General features: G+C 62.0%; 1 protein-coding gene across 1 annotated transcript; it reads left to right on the top strand.

The window, feature by feature from the left end:
* The first annotated feature begins 4,164 nt into the window (after positions 1 to 4,164).
* Positions 4,165 to 19,190, top strand: INSRR (insulin receptor related receptor). Its single transcript, XM_040635833.1, has 22 exons — positions 4,165 to 4,249; positions 7,460 to 8,011; positions 9,070 to 9,373; positions 9,466 to 9,608; positions 9,806 to 9,950; positions 10,842 to 11,056; positions 11,315 to 11,441; positions 12,817 to 13,055; positions 13,458 to 13,625; positions 13,718 to 13,913; positions 14,027 to 14,068; positions 14,133 to 14,353; positions 14,585 to 14,721; positions 14,804 to 14,966; positions 15,175 to 15,280; positions 15,903 to 15,955; positions 16,140 to 16,369; positions 16,843 to 16,953; positions 17,086 to 17,245; positions 17,545 to 17,674; positions 17,793 to 17,927; positions 18,117 to 19,190. The coding sequence occupies exons 1-22, from the start codon at positions 4,165 to 4,167 to the stop codon at positions 18,355 to 18,357; spliced, it is 3,903 nt and encodes a 1,300-aa protein (XP_040491767.1). The 3' UTR covers positions 18,358 to 19,190.
* Positions 19,191 to 19,987: the final 797 nt, after the last annotated feature.

The following is a 19,987-nucleotide window of genomic DNA, read 5'->3' as shown; positions in this document are numbered from 1 at the left end:
GTACCCCCCCCCCCGCACCGTGCACACTCGTCAGGGGCCCCTGGGCCCCTGACTCACTGCCTGTTCTCAGAACTCTCCCTCCTCCCTTTCCCTGGCTGGAACCGAAACCAGCCTGCGTGACCTCTCCCCCTCCCGCTTCCCAGCGCTGGCCCAGCAGCACCGCCAGGTAGCGTTTGGTCCCTGGAGGCCTAGGGAGCAATCCCTCACGACTCTGGGAGAGCGCGTCCCTGCTCACAGGGTTTAGAGCTGGAAGGACCTGGGGAGGGGTGGCGGCCGCCCGCCGTGTGCAAGCTGTCGGGCAGCGCACTCAAAGCTGCCTCATTCGTTTGGATTCATCATCAATCTGTCTTTTCGAGTCCATTATCTCCTCGTTAGCTCTGCGGGTGAGGGAGGAGGAGGGGACGGGCAGGCGGAGGCAGGGGGTCAGGCCGCTGCCCCACCCAGAGGGACCTCACAGCTCCCCACCCTGCATGCCTCCTGCTCCCCAGCCCAGCCTGCCCATGTCCCCCACCCCTCGGGGGCTGGACCCACTGGGTAAGGGAACGGGGACAAGAACTCTGATGGGGAACATTCTGGAGCCCAGGCCCTGGTGTGAAGGTGCAGGGGAGTGGGGGGACGGGGCTGGGGGTGACAGCCCCTCCCATCCTGCAGGGCCCTAGGCCCAGACCCAGACAAGGCCATCTCCTCTCCTCCTGGTCTCCCTAGGGCCATTAAAGAGAGAGACTGAAGACCTTCCCGTTAATTACCATGAGATACGGGAGTACCTCGCTGCCAGTTATCGCAGGCTGCTCAAGTAACTTCCAGACAGCGAGGGTTCCCACCTCGGACGCCTTCCAACCCATCACCGTCACTGCATGAGGCCACAGCTCCTTGCCCACCCTCTAAGCCCCAGCCAGCAGGGCAGGACCAGGATTTTTCTAGCAGTCCCTCTCCTCTTCTAGAAGTCTTGCTGGCCCCATCAGCTACATAGAATACTCAAGTATTTTCCCCGGCATCGCCATGGGATGCCCGATGCCCGAGTGCCTCTAGGCCAATTACTACAGAATACTCTCGTAGGTTTCACCAGGCGAGAACAAGTACTCCAGTATTTTGTAACCAATTACTGCAGGTTGTCAGAGTACTACAGAATGCTGGAGATTTCTCCCAGTTTGGGGCCCTGAAAAGAGGAGAGTCTGTCAACAAGAGCCTGGCTCTCTGCCCCAAGTAGGGGGACCAGGGTGGAAAGGGAGACAGGGCGGGGACAGAGAAGCCAGGAGTCTCGTTCTCTACACCCAAATCAAGGGATAGTGGGGACAAGAGATGGTGGCAACAGGGAGAAGAGAGCTCAGCCACCAAGCTATGCCTCCTCACCACCTCCCACCTCTTCTAGCTCAGTCCCCAGCTCCAGAGGTAAGAGCTGGTGTTGCCCGGTCATGGCAAGGAACGGGGTAGGGGCTAGCTTCCCCTGGAAAGGGGCTAAGGCGGTAAGGGTGCCAAACAGAGGAGTTCTCCACAACTAACCAACCGGCCCCCCCCCCCCAGGAGGCAGAGCTTGGGCTCCTGTCTGATCTTCAAAGGCTGCTTCCAGATGGATGGGCTGTTTCAGACCTGGTCCACGGACAGCCCCCTTTGCCCCAGCTGCACCGAGCACCAAGCACCGTCCGTCTGGTCACTGCGGTGGCTGCCGGCCGGGAGCGCGGCCGCGGAGGCAGGCCCAGGTGCAGCCTCCCGCCGCGCCCTCCTCTCCCGACCCCGCCGGCCCGACGAGAGTGCGCACCCTCGGGGCACCGTTACACCCGCGCGCCCCCGCGCCCCCCGCGCCCGCTCGCCCTCCGGACACTCACAGCTCCGTCAGGTTCTCAGCCCCCGGCAGGCGGCGGAGCATATCCAGGGCCCCAGGCCGGGCGCAGCGCAGCCCCGAGGGACCGTGGGGGCAGCAGACATCGGGGCAGGGCGCGGCGCCCGCGGACGCCAGCATCAGCCAGGCCAGCAGGCTGCTCGGCCCCGCCGCCCGGCCGTGCCCGCCCCGCTGCCCGCGCGGTCCGCCTCGCAGCATCGCGCCGGCCGGCAGCCGTCCGTGCGCTCCCAGCCGCGGCCGCCGGGCCTCCGCCGACACGTGCGCCCGCCGCGTTAAAGACCCGGCCGCCGGGAAAGGGCGGGGCCCGCGGCCCGCCCCGCCCCGCCCTGCCCCCTCCGGCTCCACCCCCACCGCTCCCGTCCTTAGCCCCAAGGCTGCCGCCACCCCTTTCGGGGGACCCCGCACCCCTTCTCCCCCAAAACCCCCTGCTCCAGAGGGAACGCCTTAGAGCTGTCTGCTGGGGTGGGGGGCGGTGGCTGGGAAGTGGATCCGTTATTTCTCCCAGCCTAAAGCAGCTGCCTTTAGGGGGCGGGGAGATGACAGGGCGGGGGCGAGGTTACCATCGGGGTCATCCCAGTCAGCCCCCCGCCTCAGATCTCCCTCTTCGCGGTGCGTGCCCCTGAGGGAGTGTACGATGTCACTTGGGGTAAATGAGGTAAAACACTCTCTAAACCCTAGGAAGAAAGGGGAAGAGACCCCAAAAGGACCAAACGCAGGACCTGGGGCAAGAAAACAGCAGAAGGAAGGCGTCGCCCCAAAACAACCTGAGAAGGGAGCCCAGGAAGCCGAGATGCCCGCTTTCAGGAAAGACCACAGGGTGGCGCTAGAGGCCCGCGCGCAGAGGTGTGAGCTCTGCGGGGAGGGGGGCGCGCTCTGCAGCCCCCACGGAGTTGCGCCCCAGGCCCCAGCGACCGCCCCTGACCCCGGCCGGCCAGCGCCAGGCCCCAGGCCGGGTGGGGCCCCGCCGGGCTGGGCTGGCATCGATCGCCGCACTGACAAGAGCATCGATTTCTGCGCGGAGAAATTAATAGATCTTCTCTTAGCTCCTCGGACAAGGGAGCCGCCCGCGGGTGGAGCTGGGGACCCGTCGGTCCTCGGAGGCCGCGCACCCGGAAAGCCCCGGGATCCCCAGCGCCTCCCACCCCGCGGGCCTCGGCGGCTGCAGGAGCCCGCCAGTCTCAGTCCGGGGCGGGGGGGGGGGCGGTAAGGACGAGCAGGAGGGTCCCGGAGGAGGGACTCTCGCGCAGGGAGAGCCGCAGGGAGCGCGCGAAGCTAGCGCCCCTAGAAGAAGAGGCGCGCGGTTGCCCCTCCGCCAAACCCCCAGCCCCGAGACGGGGACAGACAGACTGATTTGGGAAGGCAACCGGACAGAGGCGAGCCCACAGGATCCTGGCTGTGGCCGAGAGACTTGGCTGGGACGGAGCCTCGCGCGAAAGCGGAGGTGGCGGCCCCCGGGTGGCGGCGAGGGGCACGGAGAGGCGAACGGCTTGCGTGTTCAGGACCCGGTTCGCGTTCCCGCCAGGTTTCCGCAAGCTCGCTCCGCCGGGTGGTGGCTGCTAGAAGTCACCCAGCAGGTGTCAGGGCTCCAGGGGGCAGAACTTCCACCTCCCCACTCCGCCACGCGGCCCCCCTCCTCCGCCGGCAGCGCGGACCCACGTGAGTGAGTCCGCAGGGGCGATGGGGTAGCTCCATTCCCGGACAACCAGCCCCCTGTATTTTGGCCTTATTTCCCCAACAGACCTGTCCCCTCTCAGTTGTCAGGCTAAATATTTTGGTTTGGCGGGAAGGACGGAGGGAGCCGGAGGTCCCAACAAGCCAATCCGTTCGGCCCTGGGGCGGGGAGGGCGGGAGCTGGGCGCGGCCCCCACCAGCCCGGAGACAGCGCGACCCCGCGCCGCCACCTGCAGCTCCTGCAGCTCAGACCTCCCGAGAGGATCTGGGACGCTCTCCCGGCGAGTCCGCGCCACTGTCCCGGGCGGGCTCCCCCGCCTTCTGTTCGCCGCTTGCTGGGGGTTGGCAGGCCTCCTGGACTGCCTTTTGCTCTGCACCCTGGGCGCCTTTCTCCCTCTGGAGGCCTCTCCTTGTCTCGTCTGCATCTCTGTCCCCATCTCTCTGTCTCTGGGTTCGGACTGAGTGTGTCTCCAGCTGCCTGTGGCTGTCTTTGTGTCTCCTGCTATCTCCGTGTGGGATTCCCCCTCGGTGGGCCCCTACTCTTCCCTCCCCCCTGAAGTCTGCCTCTCTGTGTCCCTTAGGGCCTGCCAGACCAGACCCTTCTCCCCGGAGCCATCTGCAGAAGCCAGGACTGGGCAGAAGGCAGGGCTGGCACAATGGCAGCACCCAGGCTGTGCGGGTGGGGAGCACGCCTGCTCGTGACCCTCCTCTTCTTGGGATTTCGCCTGGACACACTAGAGGGTGAGTCCCCCAACACTGTCTCCTGGAGCCCCATCTCCACCCCTCCCTCAGCCCCCAGCCAGCTGGGGGGCAAACAACTGAGCTTCCAGCCAGACATATGTGTTTACCTACTGCAGCATGAAGACTGGGGTTAGCTCTCAGAAGGACTTTCCACCAGCAAGGGCGGTTAGCTCCCCACAGAAGCATGGTTTCCTCTCAGTTCCCTGGGATGTGAGAAGGACCTTGAAACACAGGGATGAAGAGATGTCCTCCACCCCCACTTTTGACACCCTGATCTCAGGAAGCCTGAAAGAGAAGGGCATGAGGGGGAGTGTCTTAGGAGTCGTTTCCAGGGCCACTGAATTTGACAGGCACAGGGATGGGATGGGTAGCTCAGAACTGGGCACCATGAGGTAACTGAACCCCACTGTGCAGACAAGGAACTGAGGCTCAGAGGACTGGGAGGGAAAGCTAGCCTGCGGCTCTGGGCACCGGCCCCTGGGCCTTGTCCCGTGGCCCCCACACTTAGGGCCCATCCACTGGGCTGGGGGCTGCCTTTCACTAGTGCTCCAGGCCAGATACTTCCCACGTGCAGAGTTTGGGACGGGAGGACCATATAGACCAGGTGGCCCTTGTGGGGGTGCGGAAAGCCTGGAGGAGGAGGAACAGAAGCTGAGCGGGCAAGATTCAAAAGGGGAAGGATTAAGAGCGTGCCTTTCCCCAAACCCACCATCCCCTTCCAGACTGAGGCAGCTCAGGGGTTCAGGGCCCTGTGCCCACTGAGGGGTTCTGTGATGCCCTCAGACTAGGGGCTTCCAGGAGCAGATCAGAGACAGAGGAAAACTGCAAATGGGTTGGGGTATGGGGTCCCCTGAAGAGTGCCAGTCAGGAAGGCTGTGCAGGCAAGGAATAGCCCCTCCGCCGCCCCCTCCCCCACCTCCACTGCTGCTCCAGGACAGGGAACAGCGGATGCCAGCCAGGGGCATGGTTGTCAGGAGGGGAGCACGTCCCTGGGAGGAGCGGAGGCAAGGGGAGGGGGGGTTTCATTTGGTTGTTTGGTCACAGGGGACCCAGATGTCCTGTTCCCAGTGCAGCTCTGCACAGGGTCATGTCCTGAGGGGAGGCAGGCAGGGGTTAATCTGTGAAGGTCGTGGATTTGTTTTTCCAAATGACTCCCATCAGGGGAGCCCTAGAGAGGCAGGGGCATGATGGGAAGTGGCATGTGGGCGCCTTGGAGGCCCTGATTGGCCTTTGCCTGGAGGGCTAGAAGTGTTTTCTCATTCTCTCTTTCTCTTTGTGCGTGTGTGTGCGTGTGCACCTGCGTGTGCTCGCTCTCTCTCTCTCTCTCTCTCTCTCTCTCTCTCACACACACACACACACACACAGCAACTGGGCAGAGCCAAACACGGGGACCTTTAAGCATAGCAGGGAGAAGGTGTGACTAAGCACAGCAGGGAGAAGGTGTGACTGAAGCCCCAGGGAGCAGGGGCTGGGCCAGGGTCTGTGGAGAGTGTCCAGAGCCAGGCAGGAACCGAGGGAGCAGAGGCTGGACAGCCTAGCAGGCTGGAGTGGCCAGCTAAAGAATTAAGACTTGCATCTCCTGCCACGGAAGCAAGGTATCCCCGGGAGCAGAGTAAGAGCATGTGGGCCAGGTACCCAGCCCACTCGAGGGACAGGTCCTCAGTGCCTCGGGGAGAGAAAGGAAAGTGGGCCTGGGGCCTGGGTCTAAAGAAGCCAGACACACCCCGGTCCCCAGGAGAGGAGTGGACTTGGGAACCAAATGTCCATCGATTCAAACCATGGTCCCCAAGGGCCTGGTGCTCCAGCCCTGAACTGAGCGCCATGGAGGGACACGGCGAGGACCAACAAGGGCCCCACCCTCAGCAGATCCCCTCCTTAGAGGGAGACAAAAACGGGAAACGGCAGTGCTAGGGCAGGTGCTGCCCAGCCCGAGGGGGAAGGGATGGACTCAGGTCAGAGGGTCAGGGGAGACGGGCTTGACCTGTGGTTTGCGGGATAAGAGCTGAGCATGTGACCAGGCCGAGGAACCCCTCTGAGGCTGGAGGTATTCCTGTGGGCCTGTGTATCAACACCCCGCGACGTCAGGCTGAGGAGCTGAAGTCTGAACTTCGGGCAATGGGGAGCCATGGAACGTCCCTCCCAGGCTAAAGCAATGCGGGGACCAGATATCGAGCCCCCTTAGGCCTGGAAGGGAAGTGGGGTGTTTGAAGCTCTGCCTCTCAGCCATGAAGTCATTCATTCGTTCATCAGATAGTGACTGAGCCCCGAGTTTGTGTGGGGCACTATACCAGGCACTAAGGATACAGCAATGACTTACACACAGATCCCTGCCCTTCTGGATCTTACAGTAAACAGAACAAGTAAATTATATATTAGCCAGTGTTAAGAGTTAAGGAGAAAAATTAAGTAGGAAGGCGGGGTACAGAGGGTTTAAAAGAATGGTCAGAGACGGCTTCATTGAGGAGGGGACCTCTGAGCAGAGAACATCTGAGCAGAGACTTAAAGGAGGTGAGGGACCATTTAGAGGGAACAGTGTTCTAGCCAGAGGGAACAGAAGAAGGTATAAAGACCCCAGGACAGAAGCTTGGCTGGCTTGTGGGAGGAACAGCAAAAAGGTCAGTGTGGCTGAAGAAGAGAGGGAAGGGGATGGGGTCAGAGAGGCCGAAGAGGCCTTGACAGCTGGGGTAAGGACTCGAGCTTTCGATCAGTGAGATGGGGGTCAGCTGGGGGGTTAAAGCTGTGGAGGGATCCAGCCTGTTTTGAGAAGCTCCCTTTGGCTCTACAGTGCAGAACAGGGGTGGAGACCAGGGCGGCAGCGGTGGTGAGAGGATCTGAGAGGCCACTGCCAGTAATCCAGGAGAAGGGATGGTGCCAGCAGGGAAGCTGGGGACGAGTGGCTCATGTGCTGTGATTTAAAGATGGAGTCCACAGGGTGTGCGGGGATCAGAGGAAAGGAGTCAAAGAAGACTCTAGATTCGGAGTCTCACCAGGGAAATGCAATGGCAGTCCCCTGAGAAGGGAGGCAGGCTGGGGAGGGAAGGGGAGCTCAGGTTTGCCACGTCGCCCATCTGGTGGGGGCCCTTCACGCTGCCGGGAGCCTCGAAGGCCCAGGGAGGAGGCCACAGCAGAGCCCTACTCCCACGCCACGTCCCACTCCCAGAGAGGAGCCCCTCCCCCAAAGCTGACGGCCGTGGCCGCCTGTGCCCGCAGTGTGCCCCAGCCTGGACATCCGCTCCGAGGTGGCAGAGCTGCGCCGGCTGGAGAACTGCAGCGTGGTGGAGGGCCATCTGCAGATCCTGCTCATGTTCACGGCCACGGGCGAGGACTTCCGCGGCATCAGCTTCCCGCGCCTCACTCAGGTCACTGACTACCTGCTACTCTTCCGCGTCTACGGTCTGGAGAGCCTGCGGGACCTCTTCCCCAACCTGGCGGTGGTCCGTGGCGCCCGCCTCTTCCTGGGCTACGCGCTGGTCATCTACGAGATGCCGCACCTGCGGGACGTGGGGCTGCCGGCGCTGGGGGCCGTGCTGCGCGGGGCCGTGCGGGTGGAGAAGAACCAGGAGCTCTGCCACCTCTCCACCATCGACTGGGGCCTGCTGCAGCCCTCGCCTGGCGCCAACCACATCGTGGGCAACAAGCTGCGTGAGGAGTGTGCGGACGTGTGCCCCGGCGTGCTGGGCGCCACGGGCCAGCCCTGCGCCAGGACCACCTTCAGTGGGCACACCGACTATAGGTGCTGGACCTCCAGCCACTGCCAGAGAGGTGGGCACCAACCCAGAACACCAGCGGGGGGGGCGGGCTCAGGGAGGGCAGGGGCGGGCGGGGCTGGGCGGCCCCAGGATGGCGTGGGTCCACATACTGCGGCGCTGTTCACCTTGACCCTCACTGGTCCTGTGAGTCAGGTCCTCTTGTCAGTCAGGCGGGCTGGCAGTATTGGGAGAGGGAGGGAGCTGGGTGGGAAAGAGAAAGGACAGAACAGGTGCGATCATTAGGAAGTAAGGTGCATGGAGAGAAAACAGAAGGGAGCACAGCAAAGGGGGGAAGTGATACAAGGAGCGGATGATGGGAGGAGGAAGCAGAAGTTACGGAGGAGAAAAGGAAGACCTTCCAGAGGCTAGGAGCAGATCTGGAGTCCCCAACCTGGGGCTCCCTCGCCCATAAGCCTCAGCATCAGAGCACAAGAGTAACCAGATCCCTTCTGTATCCTCTGGGCCCCACGTCCCCATGCCTCCGTGTTGGCTGTAAACACGGCAGCGCACGTCCTCGCTCGTGTACAGTATCAACACGCCCTAGCCGACCCCACCACGCGCCCGCTCCCACAGACAGCAGGCTGCCACCTGCAGAGTTCGCACGCCAGGAGCCCCCAGCCCCAAACCCACTCACAGCTGCTGGAGGGTGGAGGTATGGGCAGGTGCAATGACCAGTGGCACCCCCTTCCTTGCACACACTCCCAGGCCCACCGGCCCCAGGCCTCACTGCCCAGGAGAAGCTGGCAGTTTCCCCCTGGCACCATGCCCAGGGATGATCTGAGCACCAAGCCCAGACAGGACAGCAGGCTGGGGAGAGGCAGACCTGGTGGACAAGGTCACTGTTCTGTCCTGAGCTCTGAACCCTGACCAGGCGCCGTGGGTGATGGGAAGCCACAGAGAGGAGCCACGGTCCTGGTTCTCAAGAGCCCCATCTGGGGACAAGTGAGCCAGCAACCATTGTCATCTGAATTGGAGGAATTTGGATGCTGTCTAAGAGTGTTATTCCCAGGGGGAAGGGGTGGCGCCAGGATGAGGGAGGGGGGCAGGCCTAACTCAGCACTCTGTCCACAGTGTGTCCCTGTCCCCATGGGCTGGCCTGCACAGCTGGGGGTGAGTGCTGCCACACTGAATGCCTGGGGGGCTGCAGCCGGCCAGAAGACCCCCGGGCCTGCGTGGCCTGTCGCCACCTCTACTTCCAGGGCGCCTGCCACCGGGCCTGCCCTCCAGGCACCTACCAGCATGAGTCCTGGCGCTGTGTCACGGCAGAGCACTGTGCCAGCCTGCGCTCCGTGCCCGGCCGCGCCTCCACCTTCGGCATCCACGGGGGCAGCTGCCTGGCCCAGTGCCCCCCGGGCTTCACCCGCAATGGCAGCAGGTGAGTGTAGGGGGGTGGGGGCACTCTCGGATCAGTGAAGGGGTCCACACTGGTCCAGGGCTCATTCTAGACCCTCCCCTTGCCCCTGCTAGCATATTCTGCCACAAGTGTGAGGGGCTGTGCCCCAAAGAGTGCAAGGTGGGCACCAAGACCATCGACTCCATCCAGGCGGCACAGGACCTGGTGGGCTGCACCCATGTGGAGGGGAGCCTCATCGTCAACCTTCGCCAGGGCTGTCAGTACCTTCCTCGGGGCACACCTCTCCTTCTGGCCATGACCCTGACAGTGACCCAGCTAAAGCACTGCTTTCCATCACCCTGGGTCCCAGTCCTAAGGGCCCCCTCCCTGCACCCCGTCAGCACCTCCCCTCCCACCCCCTGCTGGCCATACACTTTCCCCACCCTGCTGCAGCCCTGTCCTCCCCATTTCCAGATAACCTAGAGCTGGAACTGCAGCACAGCCTGGGGCTGATAGAGACCATCACCGGCTTCCTCAAAATCAAGCACTCCTTTGCCCTCGTGTCCCTGGGCTTTTTCAAGAACCTCAAACTAATCCGGGGGGACGCCATGGTGGATGGGTAAGGGGTCAGAAACAGCTTCTGACCAGCTCCCTCTATCACATGTCCTCCCTAACACTCCCCAAACAGGGGGAAAGAGCATGGGCTCTGGAACCAGCTCTGCTGCATACTATCTGTGTGACACTGGGTAGGTTACTTAACTTCTCTAGTCCTCAGTTTTCTCATCTGCAAAATGGGGTTAATATAGCACTAATTTCTTTGGGCTGTTGTGAATATTACTTACGTTGTTCTGTGTAAGCACTTAGAACAGTGCCTGGAACACAGTATGCACTATGTAAGTTACAGTGACGTCTGACTCCACGTAGGCTGGCTACCATTGCTCCCCGATGCTCTCAACTGCAGAGCAAGACCGCCTGGGTTTGAAACCCATCCCTGCCACCTACTAGTCAAGACCTACCTGTAACATAGCTAGGATTTTTCAAAATACAGAGAATGTTTTATTTTATTTTATTTATTTATTTTCAAGAGAAAGAAAGAGCGCTGTGCGCACGTGAGCGGGACGGGGGGGGGGCAGAGGGAGGGAGAATCTTTAGCAGGCTTCGCACGGAGTAGAGCCTGAGAGGGGTTTTGTTCTCACCAGCCTGAGATCATGACCTTGACATCATGACCTGGAGCCAAAATCAAGAAGGCACTGAACCCACTGAGCCCCCCAGTCGCCCCCAGAGAATGTATTAAATTATCATCCAGCTGAGTGGTATCTCATGTCTCCCCAAACTGCCACGGACCCCAGGGGTACCCACACTCCAGCTGGAGAGGCATAGCCCCAGGCTGAGTGGCCTTCCTTCCCTGTGCCCCCAGCACAGCCCCTCCAGGAGGGGCCCATGAGGCGCCCCGGTTCCCCACCCCTTGCCCCCACCTCCCCTGCAGCGCAAGGTCTCTTGGCGTCCCCAGGAACTACACTCTGTATGTGTTGGACAACCAGAACCTGCAGCAGCTGGGGTCCTGGGTGGCTGCGGGGCTCACCATTCCCGTGGGCAAGATATACTTCGCCTTCAACCCTCGCCTCTGCTTGGAGCACATCTACCGCCTGGAGGAGGTGACCGGCACGCGGGGACGGCAAAACAAGGCTGAGATCAACCCCCGCACCAACGGAGACCGCGCCGCCTGTGAGCCCCGACACCGCAACCCCAGAGCGACAGGACCCCTAGAAGCCCCAGACATGCGCACGCGCACTGAAACATACAGCCAAGCACCCGGGCGGGGGCGGGGGGGCGTTTGACGCGGACAACACGATAGGTTCTCTCCGGAGGCCACGTTGGGGGGGCATCGGCGGGGTCAGGGTGGGGGCTCGGAAGTAGGCGACTCGGGCGGAGACGAACGCGGCTGACGGCAGGTGTCGGCCCCTGGCCCCTCGCCCCGCCCAGGTCAGACTCGCACCCTGCGCTTCGTGTCCAACGTGACGCAGGCCGACAGCATCTTGCTGCGCTGGGAGCGCTACGAGCCGCTGGAGGCTCGGGACCTGCTCAGCTTCATCGTGTACTACAAGGAGTCGTGAGTGCCGGGGGCGGGGCCAGAGTGGGCCGGGGCGGGGCCAGAGCCCCGAGGGGCGGGGTTAGGATCGGGGGCGGGGCCAGAGCCCGGGGGCGGGGTCAGAACCGGACCGGGCCGAACTGTTCACAGACGCAGTCGGGGGAGGCGTGACGGGTGAGGGCAGAGCACCGCGGGGCTACCGAGAATCAAGAAGCCAGGACCCCCAAGTCTCACTCCCTTTAGGGCCCACGTCTGGCTCTCCCTCACTTTACTCACCCCTCCGTGCCTCAGTTTCACCTCCCCAGTGAAGTGGAGAGGACAGTCAGGACTTCTGAGAGACCAGGAGAGGCGCCCCGCTGGGAAGGCTTGGATAATTAAACTTCAATTCTCTATGCTAATGTTCTGGACTGACCGCATGCTCCTGCCCCAGCAGCGGTTTGGGGAGTACCCACTCATTTGGCCGGTATTATGCGTAGCTCTGCCAGCATTTCATTAAAGCCTGAGGAGGGGAGGGAGCAGGGACAGCCAAGGACGGGCTGCTCTCGTCTTTGGAGAGAGTGTACTGACCATAGCAGGAGGGGTAGTGGTTAGACCACAGGAAGGATTTCTCCAAAAGCATGGCTAGGGATCAAAACTAAAATTCTTAGAGGAGAGTGGTGGGTTCGGGATGGCAGGCTGGGAGGGCAGCCATGGGGAGTACTCCCCTCTACAGTACACAGAAGACGGGGGGGGGGGGGGGCACCTGGCCTGGAAGCACTCCTGTGAATTAAAATGGACAGGTCTTAGTTTCCGGCTAGCACAGGGCCTGGCCTGGGAGGAAGGAGGGGAAGTCAATGGTGGGAGGCCGGCTCAAAGGGCCAAGGCTCTCCGGGGCCTCAGTGGTAGGTGAAAGTCTCCAGAATGGAAAGCTGGAGAGTTTGCGAAATACAGATTCCTGGGCCCCATCCCCACAAGTTCCGATTCAGTTAGTCTTGGGGAGGGCCCATGAATCTGCATTTCTAACAAGCTCCCAGGGAATCCTGGTCCACGGACCACACTTTGAGGAGCACTAACATGGGCTGGCAGTGTGCACAGCACCCCCTGCCTGGCTTGTGCAGTTCACAGTCCACACAACTGTACCCAGCGGCCTCTGGGCTCAGAAAGTAGAGAACCTCAGGGGTCCTTCAGGAAGCTCCCCTAGCATCACTGCCTCGCAGCGTGGCTGTGGCTATGCCGGCTCAATCCCAGCCCTGAGCAGACCCACTCAGTGAGTGCCCCCAAAGAGCAGGATTCCTTCATGCATACTGGAAGAAGAATGACAATGACCGTCTTAGAGGGGTTCAGAGAGGAGGGGGGTGCTAGAAACAGGGGTGGGGCCGAGGTGCCCCTCACTCAGCTCTAGGGATGGGATGTCCAGCCCATTCCAGAATGCCACAGAGCACATAGGTCCCGATGCCTGTGGGACCCAGAGCTGGAACCTCCTGGATGTGGAGCTGCCCTTAAGCCGCACCCAAGAACCCGGGGTGACTCTAGCGCCCCTCAAGCCCTGGACACAGTATGCAGTGTTTGTGCGGGCCATCACACTGACCACTGCTGAGGACAGCCCCCACCAAGGAGCCCAGAGCCCCATCGTCTACCTCCGAACCCTGCCTGCGGGTAGGCTGAAGAAGTCGAAGGGGGTGGGAGCTAGATGTCTGAGTCCTAATGGGAATGAGGGAACGCAGGCACCCGAAATAGAGAAGCTGGGTCGCCGAACACCAGACCCCTAGAGACTGGGAAGCCAGATGTTTGAGACCTAGAAAGAACAGGGGGCATTCATTGGCCTAGGGTCCTAGGGAGGCTGCGGGTCGGAGGGTGCAGGGGGAATACTTGAGCCAACTCAAGGGCCTCGGGCGGACATGGGAAGGCCAGGATTCTGAGTTCCAGGAAGGGCGGGTTGAGGGTCACGGATTCCTTGGGAAAATACGAGGGGCTTGGACCCCAGAGAGGGGCCATTACCAGACAGTACTAGAAAGGGGGATCCGCGGCGCCTCAGTCGTACCCTGCTTCGGTCCCCAGCGCCCACGGTGCCCCAGGACGTCATCTCCACGTCCAATTCCTCGTCCCACCTGCTGGTGCGCTGGAAGCCACCGACTCAGCGCAACGGAAACATCACCTACTACCTGGTGCTGTGGCAGCGTCTGGCGGAGGACGGCGACCTCTATCTCAACGACTACTGCCACCGCGGTGCGCAGGGCAGCGGCGCAGGCCGGAGGGTCGGGGCGGCGGGGCCGGGGCGCTGTCCGTCTGACCGCGTCTTTCCCCCGGCGCCGCGCCAGGCTTGCGGCTGCCCACCAGCAACAGCGACCCCCGCTTCGACCGCGAAGACGGGGAACTGGAGACCGAGATGGAGCCTGGCTGCTGCCCTTGCCAGCACACCCCTCCCGGGCAGGTCCTGCCGCCGCTGGAGGCGCAAGAGGCCTCGTTCCAGAAGAAGTTCGAAAACTTCCTGCACAACGCCATCACCATCCCCAAGTGCGGCCAGACCCGGGGGCGGGGCGGGCCTGGTGGGCGAGGCCGGGGAGGAGCGGGTCTCGCAGGGCGGGGGTGTGGGCGGGGCCTGACCCGGCCCTCCCGGGTCTCCCCAGATCCCCCTGGAAGGTGACGTCCATCCATAAGAGCCCTCAAAGGTGAGCCGGGCGGAACTGGGGGGTTCTGGGGCGCGGCCGCGGCTCTGACTCGCGCACTCCCCAGAGACTCGGGGAGGCACCGCCGGTCCGCCGGGGCCCTCCGGCTTGGGGGAAACAACTCGGATTTCGAGATCCAGGAGGACAAAGTGCCCCGGGAGCGCGCAGTGTTGAGTGGCCTGCGCCACTTCACGGAATACCGGATCGACATCCACGCCTGCAACCACGCGGCGCACACCGTGGGCTGCAGCGCTGCCACCTTCGTCTTCGCGCGGACCATGCCCCACAGTACGTGACGCCCCCCTCCCGTCCCCGCCACCGACCCCGAGGACTCTACCCATTAGTGCTCCAGCTAGCGAGTTCGACCTCCTCATACCTCCAGGGTCTCGCTCTGCTCACCGCCCCCCCAGTCCCCATAACCCCCGAGCTCCCTGGACCCTCGGAGTTTAGCCCCTTGTGCCTGAAGGTGAAGTTGAGAGGAAATACTGGGGCTGGGCTGCCTGGTGCCCTCTCCCGCAGGAGAAGCCGATGGCATCCCAGGGAAGGTGGCCTGGGAAGCAGCCAGCAAAAGCAGCGTCCTCCTGCGCTGGCTGGAGCCCCCGGACCCCAACGGCCTCATCCTCAAGTATGAAATCAAGTACCGCCGCTTGGGAGAGGTAGGTACCCCGGGACCCCCAAACCTGGATCCAAATAGTGCCTCTGTCCTCTTCCCAGCCAGCTGTTCCATCTTGCCCTCAGGAGGCCACAGTGCTGTGTGTGTCCCGCCTACGTTATGCCAAGTTTGGGGGTGTCCAGCTGGCCCTGTTACCCCCTGGAAACTACTCCGCCAGAGTTCGGGCAACCTCGCTGGCTGGCAATGGCTCCTGGACAGAAAGCATCGCTTTCTACGTCCCCGGCCCAGGTAGACACGGCCTCTGTCCCAGACCTGCACTCCCCACAGCCCCACCTGGGTCCCCAGCCACGTCCCCGTGGTGGAAACCACGGGAACGTGGTGGCCACTCCACCCCGTTCCTCCCCCTGTTCTCACTTCCCATGTGAAAACAGAAGTGTCCTCTACCCTCTGACTTCTCCATCTTTGATCCTACCATCCGCTGCCCTCTGGCCACCAGAGGAGGAAGACTCCGGGGGGCTGCACGTCCTTCTCACCGTCACCCCCGTGGGACTCATGCTGCTCATCATCCTTGCTGCCCTGGGTTTCTTCTACGGCAGGAAGAGGTGACAATGCCGAGTCCTACGGGTTCCCATCTCCCTTCTCCCTCTGAGCCCTCCTCCAAGGTCAGTGCCACTGGAGGGCGGTTTGTGAGACAGCACGAGCACGTTCCTTAGAAACAATAACTCAACCCCTGAGGGCAGCATGGAGGAGACACACCTTTCAGTCTGGGGGACCAACTCTCCCTGACCTTTCCAGTGAAAGTCTTGCCTTCTGGGACTCCCCAGTCTGGGCGCACTGGGACGGTTGGTCACCACGTTCTCAGCCAGTAAAGCAGGGGAAGAGACAGGAGACCTCACCGTGTGCCCTGCGATAGTTGATGCCAGATGCCCCTAGGGCTGAACGCAAGAGGGAAATGGGGACAGGATTTCGACTAGCTGGCTTCTGAGGACTACCTGAGGAGGCAGGAGCTACCCTCCACCTGTCCTCCCTATTCCCAGCCTGTCAGAGCCCAGATCCCAGGACTAGGACCAAGGCCAGCTTGGAAAGTGTGTAGGGCTCCCCAGGGACACCTTGATCAGGGATGGGAGGGAATGTGGTCAGTAACTTCCCTCCTCCTTTTCCTCTGACATTGCTCCTTCCTTCCTGAGGACCCTTCCAGCCTAACCCCCTCACCTCCCATTGCAGAAACAGCACCCTGTATGCTTCTGTGAACCCGGAGTACTTCAGCGCCTCTGATAGTAGGTCTGGGAGAGGGTGGCCAAGTGCGTGGGAAAGGGAGACAGGAGGAAAGGAGAGGTACGCTCGAGGAGGTGTTCTTAGAGAAGGCAGCCTTGGGACCAGAGCCCTTCTGAAGAGGAGAGAGGCGGGTGGGGGCGTGGCCGAGAGCAGTGTTCTTGCCTCGTGACCCCCACCTCCTCTCAGTGTACGTCCCTGATGAGTGGGAGGTGCCTCGGGAGCAGATCTCCATAATCCGGGAACTGGGCCAGGGCTCCTTCGGGATGGTATACGAGGGACTGGCACAAGGACTAGAGGCTGGAGAGGAGTCCACACCCGTGGCCCTGAAGACCGTGAATGAGCTGGCCAGCCCACGAGAACGCATTGAGTTCCTCAAGGAAGCTTCTGTTATGAAGGCATTCAAGTGTCACCACGTGGTAAGGGGGGATCAGGGACGTTGCCAGGGTAGGGTCATAATTACGGTGAAAGTCATAGATAAGAAGGATGGGATCAAGGATGAGGTCAGGGCACCATCAAGGTCAAGGCTGGGACTGAGGTAAAAGTCATGGTTAGAGTTAGAGTCAAAACTGGGTCATGGTGGGGCCATGGTAGAATCATGGCTGGGGCTGAGATCAGTCACCGATGGGGGTCAGTACTGAGTGTCCAGACCATTATTAGGGTCATCACTGGGATTAAGGTCAGAACTGGGTGAATCGTGATGATTAGGATGATAGTTATGATCAAGATCATGGGTTAGGTCAGGGTCATTGTTAGATTGGGATTAGGGTTGTGGTCACGGTTGGGTCTAGGGTCAGGTTGGTGTCAGGGTCAGGTTGTGGTCACAGCAGGTCAATATTTTGGCCAGGTGGGTCAAGGGTAGACCTGCAACCAGGCTCTTTGTCCATCCCAGGTACGTCTCCTGGGTGTGGTGTCTCAGGGCCAGCCAACTTTGGTCATCATGGAGTTAATGACCCGTGGGGACCTCAAGAGCCATCTTCGATCCCTGCGGCCTGAGGCAGAGGTGGAGACCAGGAAGACCCCGGGCCAAGGACTGGGGAGTTAGAGAAGACTTGGGCCCAGTTGTGGGGGGGAGTCCTTGGCAGGAGTCCAACCTCTAGGTTGCTTCTTCACCAGCCCCCTCTCTTGGCTCTAGAACAACCCGGGGCTCCCACGGCCTGCGCTGGGAGACATGATCCAGATGGCTGGTGAGATCGCAGATGGCATGGCCTACCTGGCCGCCAACAAGTTTGTGCACCGAGATCTGGCGGCCCGGAACTGCATGGTGTCCCAGGACTTCACCGTCAAGATCGGGGGTACAGTGGGCGCCCGGTGGGGGGGGCAGCCTGAGGAGTAGAGGGACTCTCCCCAAGCTAGGCTAGGAGACTCAGGCCCCACTGACAGCTCAGTCCCTGACAGCTCCTCCCACCTCAGATTCCCCGTCTGAGGCCAGAGGGGCTGGGATGGGATGATCTCTGAGGTTTTTTGAGCCCTCACGTTCCGTTCCAGAATTCTTGGAGTCTGTGAAGGGAGAGAAGGCCGGGAGAGGTATCGCTGGGGCGGGGGCTGGCGTGTGGTTCTGCTGCCCCCATACCTGTCCACCCTCACGTTCCAGACTTCGGGATGACTCGAGATGTTTATGAGACAGACTATTACCGCAAGGGCGGGAAGGGGCTGCTGCCCGTGCGCTGGATGGCCCCCGAGTCCCTCAAAGATGGAATCTTCACCACGCACTCGGATGTCTGGTGGGGCCCGGCTGGAGCAGAGGGCTCGGGGGATGTGGAGGTGGGGTCCGGGGAGAGGCCCAGGTGCGCTGAGCAGCAGGCACGGTGCTGGGCTCAGGCTCTTCTGCGTGTCCTCCAGGTCCTTCGGTGTGGTGCTCTGGGAGATCGTGACCCTGGCCGAACAGCCCTACCAGGGCTTATCCAACGAGCAGGTGCTCAAGTTTGTCATGGATGGTGGGGTCCTGGAGGAGCTGGAGAGCTGTCCCCTTCAGCTGTAAGTCACCCCACCCCTTCCCCACCCCTGCTCTCTCTACCCTGCCCTGCCCCCACGATTCCGGCCCGCCTCCCCTGATGCTCACATGTCCACCTGGCCTACAACCCTGCTTACTCCCCTGTGGCCCTCCCAGATGTAGCCCCACAATCCCCCATGAGCTGGCCTCTCACGCTGCCCCCACCCCACCAGGCAGGAGCTGATGAGCCGCTGCTGGCAGCAGAACCCGCGCCTGCGCCCCACCTTCACCCACATCCTGGACAGCATTCGGGGGGAGCTGCGGCCCTCTTTCCGCCTCTTTTCCTTCTATTATAGCCTAGAGTGCCGGGGGAACCAGGGGGCCCTGCTGCCTGATGCCAAACCCGACTCCCTACCCACCCCAGAAGGGGCTTCCTCAGACTGCAGCCCCCAAAATGGGGGTCCAGGGCACTGAGGGGCACCCTATTCCCTGCATGACTGGCAAAGAGGAGGGGTCCTGACTTTTGTGGCCGTGAAGTGTGCAGACGTTCACACCCCATCCCATGCTCAGAAAGGCCAGGGGGTGGCCCAGGCTGGTCCAGGGAGCAGGAGAGGAAAGATGGGGTGGGGGGGGTCACAGTGGACTAGCTGTAAGGAAGATTTTCTCAGGAGTCTGAGTTCTCCACGAGAAAGTGAGCAAAGTCACAGCAGGAAGACTGGACGAGAGGTCCAGGCTCTCAGAGTGGGGGCCCTACTCAGACTGGGAAGAGGGGCTCACCCACCCGGAAGGCGGGGTCCAGAGAACCCCATCCTCAGCTTTGGGTCTCCTGTGGACATGTGGGGCCATCAACGCACTCAAAACAGAAGAGCACCCTGCGTCAGGCCTAGAAGCCTGTCTGCCCATGTCTGGGATGCTGGGGATGGGGGTCCACAGCACTGCCCTTAGCACGGTGTCTCAGCGCACCCCCCCCACCCCGCCCCGCCCCATGCATCAGGTGGTGGGGGAGAACCCAGACACCAGGGTGAACACGGTCCCAGCCCGGCCCCGCGGCCCGCCTCACCCCTTCCTCTCCTTTGCCATGCTCAGGAACCCCAAGTGTGGTGCTCCTCCTCCCTCGTCCCCAGGGGCATCCCTTGGTGCAGATTCACCCCTTCTCCCAGGCCCTTCCCCTCGACCTCCCGCCTGCCCATGGATGATTAAGGCTGTAAGAGCTTTGCCTCCTCCCTGCCCTCGCTCCTGCCCCCACCCCTGCCTCTCAGGGGAAGGCTGAGAAGACACAATAAATGCTCAGGTCTGTTTGTGCCCTGGTCCCGGGCAGCCCATTATCTCTCCATCTACATGGTGTTAACAGGGACTGAACTTCCTCCCTCCTCCCTGGGGACTTGACGCGTGACCCTGAGGCGGGTTTACAGGATAAGCACACGGCTGTCAGACAGCACCTCCTGGAGGACCTGAACCGCCAGGGTCGCCAAGGTGGTGGAGCGGGACAAGCCCGCTGTTACCTGCTGCTCGGGCAGTCGTCCCGGCAGGGAAGCTTTACATCGAAAAGCTTTGCCCCGGCCCCCACCCTCATCTCTGGGTGGCCCCTCGAGTTTCCCAGCCGGCGCATCATAGGACAGACGACGTGGGCGGACAGGAGTGGGGGAGGGGCCCCGATGACCATCCGCTCTGGACCCCCCAGCCAGGCCGGGACGCGTCAGAGCAGAGTCTGTGTGTCTGGCTCCCTTGGATGAGCAGATGCCCCGGAGGCACGCTGCCGGAGAGCCGGAGCACCGAGGAGTCCGCTTCCAGGCTCTTCTGCCAAGGCCGCCACGGCATTTGAGGGGAAGAGCTCATGCTGCCACGCACTGCCACACACGCGGAGCCTGGGGAGAGTCGGTGTGACACCGTTTCTGCGATAGCGATTACAACGCCTGTGCCCTGCCCTGCCAGGGTCAGGGTGGGCGGCAAGGACCCCCAGTCCCGCTGGACGCCTGCCTTGACCCTGCCTGTCCCTGGTGGCTGAAGCAACAGTGACCCCTAATGGTTGCTGGTAGAAACACACGCGGAGCCTGGGGAGAGTCGGTGTGACACCGTTTCTGCGATAGCGATTACAACGCCTGTG

Source organism: Ursus maritimus, unplaced genomic scaffold, assembly GCF_017311325.1.
Source record: "Ursus maritimus isolate PB19 unplaced genomic scaffold, ASM1731132v1 scaffold_2, whole genome shotgun sequence".
Classification (NCBI taxonomy): domain Eukaryota; kingdom Metazoa; phylum Chordata; class Mammalia; order Carnivora; family Ursidae; genus Ursus; species Ursus maritimus.
Note: the sequence above shows the minus strand (reverse complement) of the source record. Positions and strands in the feature narration are given on the sequence as shown.